At 39.1% G+C, this 15,795-nt stretch overlaps 2 protein-coding genes and 1 long non-coding RNA gene across 6 annotated transcripts in view; 1 reads left to right on the forward strand and 2 right to left on the reverse strand.

Moving 5' to 3' along the window:
- Positions 1-3,730, reverse strand: part of LOC121519793 — a 37,147-nt gene extending 33,417 nt beyond the window's left edge. Inside the window, exon 1 of the long non-coding RNA XR_005992739.1 lies at positions 3,587-3,730. This is a non-coding gene — a long non-coding RNA (uncharacterized LOC121519793). The remainder of the gene's footprint in view (positions 1-3,586) is intronic.
- Positions 3,115-12,088, forward strand: LOC121519789 (intracisternal A particle-promoted polypeptide). 4 transcript variants are annotated; one of them, XM_041802704.1, is made up of 10 exons: positions 3,115-3,178; positions 4,212-4,633; positions 5,450-5,661; positions 6,230-6,449; positions 6,582-6,737; positions 6,849-7,016; positions 7,116-7,253; positions 8,007-8,129; positions 8,246-8,466; positions 8,877-12,088. In XM_041802704.1, the coding sequence occupies exons 2-10, from the start codon at positions 4,294-4,296 to the stop codon at positions 9,099-9,101; spliced, it is 1,803 nt and encodes a 600-aa protein (XP_041658638.1). In that variant the 5' UTR covers positions 3,115-3,178; positions 4,212-4,293; the 3' UTR covers positions 9,102-12,088. The 4 variants fall into 4 exon arrangements, with proteins under 4 accessions (XP_041658638.1, XP_041658639.1, XP_041658637.1 ...); XM_041802705.1 differs by lacking the exon at positions 3,115-3,178 and adding an exon at positions 3,722-3,746; XM_041802703.1 differs by lacking the exon at positions 3,115-3,178 and adding an exon at positions 3,739-3,789.
- A 156-nt stretch (positions 12,089-12,244) lies between these two features.
- LOC121519791 (transmembrane protein 69-like) lies at positions 12,245-15,630 on the reverse strand. Its single transcript, XM_041802707.1, has 3 exons — positions 15,482-15,630; positions 15,225-15,270; positions 12,245-13,008 (listed from the first exon to the last, which is right to left on the reverse strand). The coding sequence occupies exons 1-3, from the start codon at positions 15,493-15,495 to the stop codon at positions 12,301-12,303; spliced, it is 768 nt and encodes a 255-aa protein (XP_041658641.1). The 5' UTR covers positions 15,496-15,630; the 3' UTR covers positions 12,245-12,300.
- Between the last annotated feature and the right edge of the window lie 165 nt (positions 15,631-15,795).

A 15,795-nucleotide genomic window follows, 5' to 3' on the forward strand; every position in this document is an offset into this window, starting at 1 on the left:
GTTACTACACAAGCCAATGTAGCAAAACTAGCTTTAGCAAATGTAGGTAACACAACTTAGCTACATAGACAATGTGGACAGTTTATGTAGCCACTCTGTGAGCTTAGCTTTAGCTTTGTTAGCTACGTATCTCTGTTATCTTGCTATGCTTGCTGTGTTTTCATGGAGGACAAGCTTTTATCCTATAGGTAGACTGTATTGTTTAGGTTTCTTTAGGCCTTCCAGGTCAGGTTTTTGTTTTTAACTTTTGGTATCCTAACCCCTACGCTATCCCTAAATGGAAGTTTAATCCAATTTTATTTTGGAAGTATTTCTGTTCTGTGATAAATGGCATCTGAGATGAATGGTCTTTGAGAGTGGCCGTCAGAGATGTACAGTCTGCAGCCAGACCCCTCCCATTTAACAAGTACTATCTTCAGTGAGCATTACTTTTTTTGGTTATCTGTTTCCTTTTATATTTTGAGTTCTATTGAGTTCTATCGGGGTTTACAGTGAATATAATTCAAGTAAGAATCGACATTGATGCCTTTATTCAAACCACGGTAACAGAAAGAGGTCCTAGATATCCAATACTGTACTCTTTTGAATAAATTATGGACAAAATGAAGCAAACTCCAACACTCCTAAACACTAGTAAAGCCAACCAATATTTACTATTTAGAGAGTGTGTAGGAGTTTACTTGCCATTTTGATGGATTCATTTGTCTCCTAAGCACCTCTATTATGAAATAGATGTATGTTTTTTAGTCTAAGCACTTTTTGGCTGACCAAGGTCAGCCCTACAGATGAGATCTGTATCTGACTGAGTGACTGACTGAGTGATGCTACTTAAAGAGTCATATCATACAGAGTTGGGTTTGGTTGTACTGAAAGCCCTCGGTAATGGCTGCCTCCACTGCTCTAAATACCTCAAACATAGCTTTAGCATTGCGCCTGTTTTACCAGCAATGGGCCACATTTCTGTCTGAAACAAAGAATAAAAACAGTCCTTTTCATGTTGGGAAGGATGTTTTCACTCATCTGCTGACCGACTTCCACATGACTATGTGATGACTGTGTTAGGAGGGAAAGGGTTTCTTGTTGTGTGAATGCTTGTATACAACGGCTGCTAGTGGAGGTATTAGCTCTGAATTAGCCACAGCAGAATTTTTGTCAAAAGTGGACATTTCTTTATTGAAACAAGCAAAAAAGAGCAACACTGAAAGCTTTCTGTGACATACTGAAAGCTTTCCATGACATAAAAGTTGTTTTTGCTTTTCTGCTGACCTGCTTCAGTGTGACTATGTGATAGTTAAGGGAGAAAGGGTTAGTTGTTGTGAACGGTTGTATGCAAGGCCTGCTAGTGGAGTCATTCGCTCGGACTTGGCCACAGCAACAGTTTTGTCTGAACTGGAAAATGTGTTTTAGTTAAAACAAGCACAGAGAACAACACTGAAAGCTTTCCATGGCAGAAAGAATGTTTCCGCTCTTCTCCTGGTCTCTTGGCATGGCTTTCCTATCATGACAGTGGGCTTGTCTGGTATATCCAGGGCCTGCTGCTGTGTTAGCTGTTAGCTCGGATGTCGCTGTATGACCGCTGCAGTTTACTCCGAACCAGACCACTTGTCTTTTTAAAACCAGAGCAGGGAGCCACATCAAAAGCTTGTCTTGGCAGAAAAGAGGAATAATATTGAAAAAATCACTCTGCCAGAACACACAATTCAGTCACACATTTCAACAGGCATCCCAGATAGTTGCAGTCAGCCATATACTAGGTTTTAACCTAGTTTTGTTGATAAATATTTGAAGACAATTTAAAATGTATAGCTTAGAAAAAAATAGTACTAAATTGTATAAGAGAACTGAACATTGAACATTTTGACAGCCTTAATGATTACATTAAACATACAGTTTTCATATGTTGTTGTGTGATAAAATTATTACTGTTCTTGTTTTTTTCATTTAAAAAACATTTCCAAACTGAAAACGGAGTTAGAAATGCTCATTCATAGTTTCATATCTTCCTAGCTTGACTATTGCAGTTCCCTTTTTACTTCCCTTAATCAGTAACTATTGGTTTAAAATGCTGCTGCAAGATTGTTGACTTGGTCCAGTAGGTTGAGGTCACATCTCTTCTACTTTATTTTCCAAATTCATTCAAAGATTGTTTTTTTTGTCTCGAAAACCTTGGATGGGCAGACGCCTGAATGTTTTAGATCTCCTATCTTATCCCAATGTCCCCAGTTGATCCCTCAGGTCTGCTGAACAGGGTCTTCTTGTTGTCCCTCAAGTTCATTTAAAAGCTACAGGACTCATCTTTTCAGACTGGCTTTTTAACAACTATGGCTTGGTTTGGATATTTGCAATTCTGCGTTGTTTCGTAATTTTGATGCTTTGTTATTTTGTGACATTCTGTAAAAGGTGCTAACCAAATAAAATTTACTTACTAGTTGCTTACTGTTAACCACCCTGAATCAGGGTTTAAAGAACTGCATCAAAATGACAGACTTTAAAGGGAGATCTTATCATCTCCTCTTGAAGATATTTCTCCACTTTCAAATTCAGAATGAAAAAATTTCATTGCTGAGTCTGAGACTGTCATCTCTGATTCTCAGGCTGACCATGATGGTTTCCATGTTCCCAATCTCATTGTTTGTCTATTTTGAGCAGGATAAGCAACACTTGGAATCTAGTTTCAAATGTCTCCCTACTTTTTTCTGGCTGGAAACAGGAAGAATGTGTAAGGGACAGGGAACATGCTAGGGTTTTTCTTTTTTTTTCTTGCCAAAGCTCTCTCAGTTCAAAAGGTGAGCTTTACCTTATGTTAGCTTACTAAGACTCTATTTAAGCTGTATCCAGTAATCTCATTGTTAAACTGAGATAATGGTCTTGTTGGATTCCCTTCGGGGAAATAGGATACTCTGGAAACTTAACAATACATGGCAACCAGATTGAAAGTTAACCAATTGTGTGGTTCAAGGGCTGGCCAAGCTGGCACGTATCTTCCTCTGAGTTTTAATTGGCCAGCGTCAGAGCCACCACGTATATTATCCAGCACACCACTGGCTGTTTAATTTGGGGTGACACATTGAAATAGCAGGAAAATCAAGTCAAGTGACGGTTACAGAGTTTTTTCCTGTAACTGGCACACCTCATTTAGAGCACCAGGCAGGTCTAATTGGCTAAAACATTGCTAGAGGTCTGTATGTAATAACAGGTTTCCAACATGATGTTTAAACTAATTTAATGTCAAGCTACTGATTAAAACAAACTGGACAGCCCATTGCCTCTGTCTGAGTGTAGGCTAGATTGTAGGCTTGGTGAAGCCTCCTGTGAAAGAGGTTACAGCCAACACAGTGCAGGATAGCTAAATCTAAAATTACCATCCTGCTGGGGGCTGACATGCTAAGAATACTATGATAATTTACATGCTAGGTTTATGTGGCTTGTTGTCAAGGACTTTCATTCGCCTCGCTGCTGGTGGAAAAGCAACGCTGCCATCTGGCGTTTGGTGGTACAGCATACTTGGCGAGAACAATCCATCAAAACAGATTAAATATGTGAAAATGTTCATGAAAAGTTATAAAATTACAAAAATAAAACGTACCTTAGCTAGAGTCAATGTTCCTTCGCCGAAGTTAGACGACAAAGGTCACTAACGGTTCAAACCAACAGAAAAAGGTAAGTTCGGGGATGAACTAGTCACGTCTGGACTGGAAGTGCCAGACCAGTGCAATCGATTCAGAAAAGGGATGACAGTCTGCGAGGTAACGGAAGTAGCAGCATGCACCCTCAACAGTAAAGTTATGGGTATGTGACAGATAATTGCAAACAAAACAATGGCGTTTCAGTTCTGTACAGGTCAGTTATATTTCAGTTGACACTTGTACTATCTGAGCAATGAAGCTGTAGGAATTTAATGTAACATTTGTGGATTTATATAACGTTGAATCCACTCTGGTGAGGTGTTTGTTTGCTAGCATGCGCGGCTATCAGTGTTGTTAGGCGTGTTTTTACGGCTAATATAACAACAGGGTGATGGTCAGTAATTTGAATAGAAGTGCATTAAGGTGCTTTACACTAATACAGTATAAAAAGTCATTTTGTACTGGAGTGTGACTTATTACATCGCCGACATCATCACTGCTCTGAGATGTTACACAACAGTCAAGTGTGTCAGCGGCTCTGTGTTTGTTTTGTTATTTCATTCAATCAGCTGATCTGTCTTTCAGGCCTATTTCATGCTCTGCTTCACTAGAGAGGAGGGTTTGGGAACACTGGCCTCCATGTTAACACAAACCTGCTCCCGCTGCCATGTCCTCCATCTCTGTGTCAACGTCCACTTGTTGTGGTGGTGATGCTGCTGCTGCCATGGCAACCCAGGCATTGGAGCAGGCTCTGCTGGCCTCAGACCGCTACGCCAGGATCATCCTGGCCCAGATGAACAAGATGCGGCAGCGCACTGACTTCTGCGATGTTGGGCTGAAAGTTGGCGGCCGGGTCTTCAAAGTCCATCGGCTGGTGCTTGCTGCTAGTAGCCCCTACTTCTCCGCCCTCTTTTCAGGGAGGATGAGGGAGGCAGATAAAGAGGAGGTGCAGATCCTTGGAGTGGAAACTGAAGTCTTTGAGGTTCTTCTGGACTTCATATACACAGGTTTGCATTAATCATCAATTTCTCAGAAGCCTTTCCTATAAAATCTGTATGATACATGCAGTTTTCAGGGTTTTTTGTTTGTGTTTAAAGATATATTTTTGGTTTTTGTATGCCTTTATTCAGAGAGGATAACAATTCTGGGCTGCCAGCATACATGGGGCACAGCCTAACCACAAGTAAATCTGTGCCCCTTAAATCTTTTTGTATGTTTGCAAAATAATAATCATTCTGTATATGGTTTGGCTTTTTTTTTTTTAATTGAGAAGACAAAAAGCATGGCAGACAAGTTGACAAGTGAAATTTAAGAAAAGGGTAACAGCAAAAGAATTCATAAACATTTATTGTGCTTTACTCTATGATACTCAAAAGGGTGCTATCAAAGCCATTAAGTTATCACCTAGTCATTTTGTATCTTCACCGTTTTTTGCAGCAACAGCTAAATTTACTCCCAACAAGAGAGTTTGGGGGTTTTTTTCCATCATGATTTAACAGCTGTTGAAATAATTAAGCTGGATAAACTGGTCAGAGACCAAATAGCACCCTAAGGAGGCAGTGTCAATCTTGTAGGATAATTTTTTTGAGAATTTGGAATTTGCTTGTCCAAAAATGGAGTTATTCTAAGGCAGTTAACATAACTGTGATGAAAACTGGCTTTGTTACTTTGACATTTGTCACAGGGTGGGGAAACATCTGGAAAATTGAAGTGTAATGAATTCTGTGGATAATCATGTGGTGTTTAGAGTCAGCAGAGTGATTGTGTCTGTTCTCCAGAGATGTGCAGTTTTCCTGAACAGAACTGTTCACCTTTCCTCTCAGGGGTTATCAGTGTGACAGTGGAGAACGTTCAGGAGTTGATGGTGGCAGCCGACATGCTTCAGCTGAATGAGGTGGTGTCAATCTGTGGAGAGTTTCTCAAGGGACACATGGACCCATCCAATTGTGTGGGAATCTTTCAGTTCTTGGAGCAAATTGCCTGCCTGGACATGCTTGAGTTCACTGAAAACTACATCCATGTTCACTTTCTGGAGGTATAAAACAATAACAGGTGCTGCACGTACCTTTCCTTTTTTGCTAAACTGTCAGGACTCTTGCAGATTCTTATTAGACTTTAAAAATAGGAAATTATTCATATACTTGTTCATATGTACTCTGGCTAGTAAGTGTGATAAAATATAGTTTTTAATCTTTTTTGTGTATTTGCAAGTTTACATAGCTATTCATGGTATCTATGACAGGATTTATGGCAGCATACTGGCAGAGGAGGTAAGCAGTAGAAGATCCTAGTTCAGAGAAATCTGACGATTTGCAAGATATGCAAAAAAAACATTTAACATCGAAATTAAAATCAAGTCTCACTTTAAATCTGGTGCAACACTGGGTTTAATATTCTTTGTGTAGGTCTTAAAAAGGTCCTAAAAGGTTTAAAATTCAATTTTAGAATATTTGCTGTAACCCTGGCTGTCTGCTATGCCCATCTTTAAATTAGATTTAGATGTACTTTTGTTGACCTACAAATTTAGCCAGAGATGTTTGTTGTCTTTTCTTATTTTTTGGCAAAAATAGGGTGACCGATTTTCTCTGGCTGCTTCCCTTTAGGTGTGTGTCACAGATGAGTTCAAGGGCCTGACAAAGGATCAGATGGTGAGGCTGCTGAGGAGTGAAGAGCTGAGGATTGAAGATGAGTATCAAGTTTTCACTGCAGCTATGGACTGGGTTCTTCAGGATGTAGCAAAGAGGAAAAAACATGTAGTGGAGGTTTTGGAACCGGTCCGCTTCCCTCTGCTCTCCCCACAGAGACTCTTCAAGTACATAGAGGGTAAAGAAAATATGCAAAAATTCATTCCCATACACATTTTACACATGAGAAGCTTAGGTAAACAGCAGTACTGTCAGTGAAATGATGATGCTTTATAAACAACATGTTGGATGTTTTTGTCATCCAATACAGGTATTACAGACTTCAGCCTGCGGGTGGCACTACAGACACTCCTGAAGGAATACACTGAAGTTGCAAAATCTCCAAAAGAAAATAAGATTTACAGCCAGCTACAACCATCCAAGATGAGACCCAGAAGGAAAGCCCGGAAGTACCTCTATGCCATAGGTTCTGTTTTCCATCACCTCCCTGTCATTTAATGCATTCGTTAAGCCAGTGCTTGATATTTTCCAGAAATGCCAGAATTACACTTATTTTGAGATCATTTCCTTTACACAGGAGGCTTCACACGGCTGCAGGGTGGCCGCTGGAGTGACAGCCGGGAGTTGAGTTGTGTGGAGCGTTTTGACACCTTTAACCAGTACTGGACTACTGTGTCATCTCTGCATCAGGCCCGCAGCGGGCTGGGGGTGGCAGTCCTGGAGGGCATGATCTATGTTGTGGGAGGTGAGAGGGTCGAAACTGTCTGATGTTTGTGTTCAATGTAAAGTTAAAGACAACAATCAGATTTCAATCTGATGAGGAAATCTCTTATTTCTTCACCAGGGGAGAAAGACTCAATGATATTTGACTGCACTGAACGATATGACCCAGTGACAAAACAATGGGCTGCTGTGGCATCGCTGAACTTTCCCCGCTGTGGAGTTGGTGTCTGCCCTTGTCATGGAGCTCTGTATGCACTTGGTAATTGGAAAAATTACACCAGCACTATTATAAATCCAACACAAACTGAGCTGTCACAACTCAAGCTCAAGGAAAACACATTCATAACAAAACCTTGTTTTGCAAATGATAGGGAGGATGTCAGGTAGGCACTAGTTGTGAAAGGAAGTATGTATGATTATGTTGATTGTCATTATAAAAACTGGGGACCTGCTGGTTTTGTCATCTATGTGCAACTAAAGGAAGCATTCTAAGTCTGCTACTTTTATTTTGACCAGTGTTTCTTAAAAGCTGCTACACTTTTTTGAAATGCCACTGTAGCCATGCAAGCACAATGGGAGGGCAAAGAGACATTCCAAACATGTATTTTTAAGTATCTCTATAATTATTATCAAAAAAGAAAAGATATTTTAATTGTTTGTTGATAGCACAACAAGGTTGCTGTTGCAGATAATTATTGAATCTTAACTAAATTACAGCAACAGTTTTTTACTTCTTAAAAAGGCTGAAATCATGAAATGAATATTTATGACCGAAGAAGAAGCTCAAGAAGGCTGCTAAAATGTAGAAGCAATAACACAGCCAGATCAGTTAATAAGATATAGAATTGGAGACAGATTAAAAGAAAAAGGTTATTTGGGTTGAAAATTATGTTACTACAATTTGTGTATTCACTGATGAATCAGTGCAATTTAAACAGTTTAATTTCTAGTTCCTCCAAATCTGAAAACAGACAAAAAATTAACCTAAGTCTTTTATGGGTTACTTATTCAGGAGGATGGATTGGCTCTGAGATTGGTAAGACGATGGAACGATACGATCCGGAGGAGAACAAGTGGGAGGTGATTGGTAGTATGGCAGTGCCACGTTACTACTTTGGTTGCTGTGAGCTACAAGGTTTGTTTCTCTTCTTATACCTTCAGTTAAACTGTGTCACTGAGTAGAATTTTATCAGTGAAATGAAGGGCTTTTCTCACTGCTCTCAAACTTCTATCAAATTAATCTTTTCTAAGGGTTTATTTACGTGATTGGAGGAATCAGCGATGAAGGAATGGAGCTGAGATCAGCTGAGGTGTATGACCCGATCTCCCGCAGATGGAGTGCCCTGCCTGTCATGGTCACAAGGAGAGCGTATGTGGGTGTCGCCTGTCTCAATAACTGCATCTATGCTGTGGGTGGCTGGAATGAGGCGTTGGGTGCTCTGGAGACGGTGGAGAAGTACTGTCCAGAGGAGGTAAAGGGAATCGTACATTTCACAGGTCACAAATGTTTGAACAAGCAAAAAAAGAAAAGGAAAAATAGTATTCATACAGTAGTATAGTTGTTGAAATGTTTGATATTCTTTTGTGTGTTTTAAAACAATGCAGTTTCTGTTCTTTTAATGATCAGTACTGCCAACAATTACCAAAGGAATAATAAAACACCATCTTTCTCTTAAAACGTGAAGATGAGAATGAATCCTCCAAAAACTGTGGACTACTTGAAAACAAGCTCTCAAATATTGAATGCATTGCACTAACCATATCACTTCATATTTGACTAGTATCATAACCAAGTTTTAAAATCTTTTAACCCTAGGGTTCACTTAAGATCCTTCAGTCACTTTCTGTAACTCTTCCTCCTCTCTGCGCTTATTTCATACAGGAAAAATGGGTTGAGGTGGCATCCATGTCCACTGCTCGTGCAGGTGTGTCAGTGTCTGCGGTTAATGGGCTTCTGTACGCCGTGGGAGGGAGGGCTGCCAGTAGAGACTTCTCTGCCCCTGTGACAGTGGACACGGTTGAGATTTATGACCCTCACCTGGACACCTGGACTGAAATCGGCAACATGATCACAAGCCGCTGTGACGGTGGGCTGGCTGTGCTCTGAAACATTTAGTCTAAACATCCATATCAGCGCCTGAATCATCCAGAGAAAAAAACAAACTGAAGAAAACTGAACCTTAAGAGACAAAGTTGTGTGTTTCTGTCCTAAGTTTGCTTTCACATGATCATGCATATTATTTAACATGGATCAAACTTGTTTTTTGTTATCTGTCTGCAAGATTGGACTATTTTAAAACTAAGATTAAGAGAGAAGATAAACTAGAAAACTCTCGAGTCTGCTTTTCTTATACTCTTGTGGACTTGTCTGAGTGTTGGAAACTTAATATTTATAGATTTCTGTCAGAGTGATGACTCTGATTTTTTCTTTTAAGTGTGCATTTGAGAGCAAAATGACCCTTGTGATGGGGATATTTTTTCACTAATGAGGACCTCTGTCTTGGATGTATCAGAGTTTTTCTAAGAGTCCTGTAGGGGCTTTGAACACTGTTTTTGATAAGAAGAGAAAGCACTGGTTTGTAGTTTTTCCCTTCCTGAAAATGATGAAAACGAATGAACTTAGACTTTATCTCAAACCACTTGAGCCTATTTAATAATGGAACCAAAGGTCCATGGTTTCTGTAAATAATGACCTACTTGAAAAGCACATCACTGCTGTCACATCAGTGCAGTTACATTTACACAAGGACTTTCACTGGAATATGCTATTATTTTAGATTTAATTTGGGGCTTTTTGCCTTTATTTTGGAGAGGCCAGGACAGTGGATGATGCTGAAAATCAGGGAAAGAGTGATAATGAATTGCAGGAAAGGGACCAACAGTAAAGACCTGAACCTGGGCCGTCTGCTTGGAAGACTAGCCTCTGTACATGCAGCTCAACATAATCACAAGGCCAACGGTGCCCAGCTGGGTTTATTTTATATGCTTTTAAAGAAGCCTGTCCTTGCATTTCAAATACTAGTAGCAGCATCTACATTCATCTATCTGATGTTTAGATTATTTTAAACAGTGCACTTGTTAAGATAAGTGTATAGTTACCTTATCAGTGGTACAATATTTTCTCTTGGGATGATAAGTGAAGCCAACAGTATTCCCTCTTATGTACTGTACTGACACTGCAGAGATAATGCCTTTGACTGCTTGCTTCCTAAGAATTTTATTAAGTGCATGGTAGGATCAAATCAACCTATTTTCCTCCATTTCTCCATTTATAATAGATAAAATTTATTATTTTAGTTTAACTGGAAGAACTGCAGAATAGATGTGTGTAAGGTCTGATCAATTTGGTATGATTGCAGCCTTTCTGATGTTTCAGTAATAGCAGAGATTTTGACTGTAAACAACATGCAGAGTTTGTACAAAAAAACCCAACATCAAATTGCATTCTGGGATGACTGAATAAGTCAGATGAACAAGAAAAAGACAACACTTTATCTGTGTGAAAGACATTTGTTGCTTCTTGTGAAATAAAAGATGGAACAACTGGATAAATAGTCAATCTCCCTAATTTGGATCTACACGCGGCAGGTAGCAAACTTCTAGGACAAGAAAAAGGTGTGATTACTCCATGAAAATAAGTCTTAGCACAAATTAATTCAAACATTTACACTGAATTTCAAGCTGTGAAACACCAAACTGTATTTCAATGTTAGAGTATGCTGTGTGGAGACATCTTTATGGAACTGAAAAAGTATAGGACTACACATAGCATTTGGAAAGTATTCAGTTTTTGCTGTTTTCATTTTTGTTATGCTGCAGACTGATGCTGCAGTTACAAAACTCATTTTTATTCTCATTAGTCTATGCTTGGTACCCCGTAGTGACAAAGTGAAAACAGCAGTTTTTAAAAAATAAATTGAAACATTGACTTAAGTATTCAGTCCTTGCAAAAACACTTGCTCAGAGACAGGATTGTTGGAAGGCAAAGCTCTGGGGTAGGCTACAAAAAAATTTTTTGAGCTCAAGGTTCCCAAGAGCACAGTGGCCTCCATAATTCTCAAATGGAAAAAGTCTCACACAACCAGGACTCTCCCAAGTGCTGGTCACCTGGCCAAACTGAGCAACTCCATGAGGTCTTCTATAGAGGTGTGTGCCTTTCAAAATCATATCCTATCAGTTTATTTTACAAGTGGACTCCAATCAAGATGTAGAAACATCTCAGCAATGGTTGAGAGAAATGTAAGGCACATGAGCTAAATTTCAAGTGTCTTTGCAAAAGGTCTAAAATACTTGCGTCAATGTGATACTCCTTTTTTTTTTTTTTTACCTGCACAAAATGCTTAAATTCTGTGTTCACTTTGTCACTGTGGGATATGAAGTGTAAATTAATGAGAATAAAAATATTATAGTAAAAATATATGTAATAGTTTGTCAGAGCACAGTCATTATAGACAGGGAGACCCTCATGGGTGTAGAAACTTGAGATGATTTCTTTGCAGAACTCAATTGAGAAAAATGTAATCTTTAACTTAGAATGCAGCTTTCGTTCTTCTATAAGCTATTCTTATTTTATGCATTTCTCAGTTCTTTCTTCAAGTCTGGAGTTACACCGCAGTGGGTAAAAACATGCTCAAAGTCACAGAAGTCATCAGTTGTGTTAAATTTGCATGTAATAAAATAAGCACTTTCAAACGATCACAGAACAAAGTTTAAGATTCTATTAGTGTTTCACGATAACTAATAAAATTACTGCATTCACTGCAAAATTTCTTTATATCTGTATTAATATTTGGATATTATAGAGCTTAGTTTAGGCAGCAGTAGCTCAGTTTTTAGTCTTGGTTAAGGAACTGAAGGGTTGCCAGGTCATGTCCTGCACTGAACCAGGTCTGGAATATGGTTTGGTTGCTTGAGAGGTGTCAATTCACTTCCTGAGCACTGCTGAGCATGGAATTGAACCCCCAGTTGCATTGGTGCTCTTTCATATTCAGCTAGATAACTCTGAAATTTCTCCATCAATGCATGTCAATGGGTGCAAAAATTTGTTTTTTGGTCAATGTGCGTTTAACATGTCTGAAAACGTGTGATCAATTGAGTTTTCTCTTCGTAAGCTACTTTTATCTCAGAAAACACTAAATGTATGCATAAGACAGTCATCCAAAAACATATTAAAGCTATTATAACAGTAATAAAATACTGCTGTGAGTTTGAGTGTGGCATGAATAAACCAGACTGTCTGCAGATCAGTACTAAATTCAAAACTTTATTAAGTCCATGTGGCTTAAAGTATAAACTGTCCTTTTGAATCAGTTCTGAATTTCTTTTATCTTCTTTTCTGGGAAGAATTTTTTAATTGTCAAAGTAGCCACCAGTGAGAAAGTGGCCACCAGAGTGAGGACAGTTCGCATAGCTTTAAACCAGGAGGGGTAGCCCGGCAGCAGGGTGAGGTCGTAGTGGAGAGAGAGGCCCAGTCCCATAATAACTACCAGAGCTCCCTCTGTAATGTTGTCCCTGCAGAGCAAAGCCAGCCAGGCCAGCAGTGAAGGCACCACACTGTTCCCCAAGTTCATCCAGTCTGGCTGAGCAGGACTACCAGCAGGGAGGGCGAAACCCCAGCGTGCACCGCCGAGAAAGGAGACTATGGAGGCACCGTAGACCACTTGAGCAAAGGCAATTTCAGGGAAGAAGGACTGAGTGGCTGCCATCAGGAGAGGGGCAGACAGGAACGGGATGAGACCAGAGAAACCAAGATACAGAGCTGGTTTGGGGGCCTGAGTGAGGGCCTTCAAACTAAACCCTTCTTTGCTTTGACCTCTCTCTGTAGCCTCTTTTGAGTCACTGTGACAGAGACGTAAGGCATGCCAGCTCACGGGGCTGATGTTCAGCAACCTGTTTGAAGAATTTACTCTGGAGGGAAGCAGCACTGAGGAGGCTTGAGACTGAAACTGCAGCTGAACTCTTGTTGTGTAGTTTGCTGCTCTGATTATCAGCGGACGACATCTCCACACAGGAACCTAAACACATATTAAATAAAAATAAACGTCAGTAACAATTGTTATATAGTATCATTGCAGTTTAGGGTTGTAATGATACCTCACAATTAGGGATGAGATATCTCAATATTTCTAAATTTCTTTACACTGATACCAATATCAAAGCTGATTAATAAACACAGTTCAGACCAAAAACTTCAGTCCTTAAAAGCCCAATTTAAAGTGGAGATGCACAGCCACAGATGCACCGGTTTAACATCAGTGGTGGCTGATATCAGCCCTTTTGGTTTGGATATCAGATTCAGGTGTTTATCTGTTGTGTCCTAACAATTTACAGTCAGAATTAAGCACATCTTGTAGCTTAGGTTATAAATATTGGCAGTATTTTTCATATCTGCTGATACTGATATCATGCCAGTATTATTGTGCATCCCTGTTCACACTACAATCAAAAACTGAAAAATAAATAAATAAATAAACAATAATAATAATAATAATACAGACAGATTAAGTCAATTTTACATAAATATTTATTAACAAGCAGAAGGTGCTACATGCATTCATTTTATTAAGGATGTATAAAATATTTGGCTGCCTGACCATTACAGCATCAAGGTATGTAATGACAGGTACATGTACTTTAACTCCTTAAAGCCTGTTGTATCATATTTGATACATACTTTTATGATACCTCTATCTAATCAATATAATCATAAATTGCTAAAACAAAAAAAAAAAAAAAAACCCTTCTGAATACAATCTGATAAATGATAAAAATGCCCCCAAGTGGATTATGAGTTAAGAAAAAAAACACCTAATGTATCAAATAAGATACAAAAAATAAATATGTTAAATTTTATGGAAACTTTGTTTTTTTTTTGGCTTTCAGTAGAAAGTGAAATAAACATTTCAGTTCCAAAACTTTGAATTTTCTGGCTGTAATTTGTGTTTTCAGGCTTTAATGGGTTCATATGGACTTGCGCTCTCTTTTGCAGCTAGAACAGCTTCCACTCTTCTTGGAAGGCTTTCTACAGGAATTTGTTCCCATTCATTCTGTTGAGCATTTATGAAGTCAGGCACCAATGCTGGACGAGAAGGCCCCACTGCTATTCTCTGTTCCACTTTGTCCCAAAGGTGCTCAATGAGCTCTGTATGGGCAAGTCTTCCACAACCAACTCATCAGACCATGTCTATATAGTCCTTGCTTTATTCACTGTGACACAGTCATGTCGAAATAGAAAAGGGCCTTTCCCAAATTGTTGCCACAAAGTTGGAAGCATAGAATTGTCCAAAATGTCTTGGTATGCTGAAGTGTTAAGACTGCCCAGGGCTTGGGCCCTTCTCTGAAGAGAAGGGTCCAAGCCCTGAAAAACAATCACTAAGAAATGTGATTCGTCACTCTATAGAGCCCCATTCCACTGCTCAAAACCACTCCATCCAACAAGTGGCATAGGACTTGGTAATAGTTTGCATGCAGCTGCTCAGCCATGGAAACCCATTCCATGAAGCTCTCGCCTAACAGTTCTGTGCTTACATTAATATTAGTGGAAGTTTGGAACTTGTGAGCTATGGAATCAGCAGAGTCTTGGTGACTATTATGCACCACACACCTTAGCAGTCATTGACCCCGCTCTGTGTTTTACGGGGTCTTCAGCTTTGTGCAGGAGTTCCTGTTGTTCCTAAATGCTTCCTCTTTCTAATCATATCACTTACAGTAGACTGTGGAATATCCAGCATGGATAAAATTTCATGAACTGTCTTATTTCAAAAGTGGCATCAATCACAACACCACACTTGGAGCTGCTGAGCTCTTCAGAAGGATCAATTTTGTATTACACAAGTTTTAAATGGAAACTGCATGACTAAGTGCTTGATTTTATACACCTGTGACAATGGGTCTGATTGAAACACCTGAATTCAATAATTAACAGGTGTGGCCAAATACTTTTGTCCATATAGTGTATCTTGTATTATAATAGACTACACAACTTCACAAATAAGATATTCATTTATAGTTTAACAAAAAAAGGACAATTTTTTTGTCAAAAATTTAACATAGGACAATCATAGCTATTGATTACTGACTTCAGTGTCCTTGCCCATCATAAAAAATAGATAAAATCGCAGTATTGTAATACATATCGTTAAGTGAGTTTAGTATCGTCTATCATCACATCACCGCAGTTCTTTCCAAACAAGCTTTAATGAGAAGCACTCAATATTTCTCTTAAACTTACCCCTGATATTATGTGTCTCCCTGGAGCAAGAACAGTCATCTTCAGTCTGAAACAGACACGTCATTTAGTATTAACACATTAGTATTAACATATCTTTCATGGCACAGGCACTGCTGAGTTTTTACGAATAATCATTAACAAAACACCACAGGCTAACATTGCTGCTACTACTGCTAGCAAACAGACACCCATATCACTCTGACGCAACATAGGGCTTTTCCACTGTAACAACATATTTAACTACATTCCTCAGTTACCTTAAAGTTGCCATTCAGGTGCTTGTTAATTAAATGGTTGCAATGACCATTACAGATACAGATACAACGACTTAACGGTTGTAGGTTTAAAATTAACCAGCTAAACTAAAGGTCGTTTGCTGCCAGCCTTACATCGGCGTTCGATTAAACGCCTGCCTTCTTATCTTCCTAAGCTGAACGAGACATGTTCTGATATCGATTGGTCTGGCTGTCTGTGGCGGGGGAGGTATCAAGTTATATTCAACTAGCAAAAGGCACGATAACTATTAAAACTGCCACTGTTTTCTCATTAATATATCCTGATATATATTTTT

This window comes from Cheilinus undulatus, linkage group 13, assembly GCF_018320785.1.
Source record: "Cheilinus undulatus linkage group 13, ASM1832078v1, whole genome shotgun sequence".
Taxonomy (NCBI): domain Eukaryota; kingdom Metazoa; phylum Chordata; class Actinopteri; order Labriformes; family Labridae; genus Cheilinus; species Cheilinus undulatus.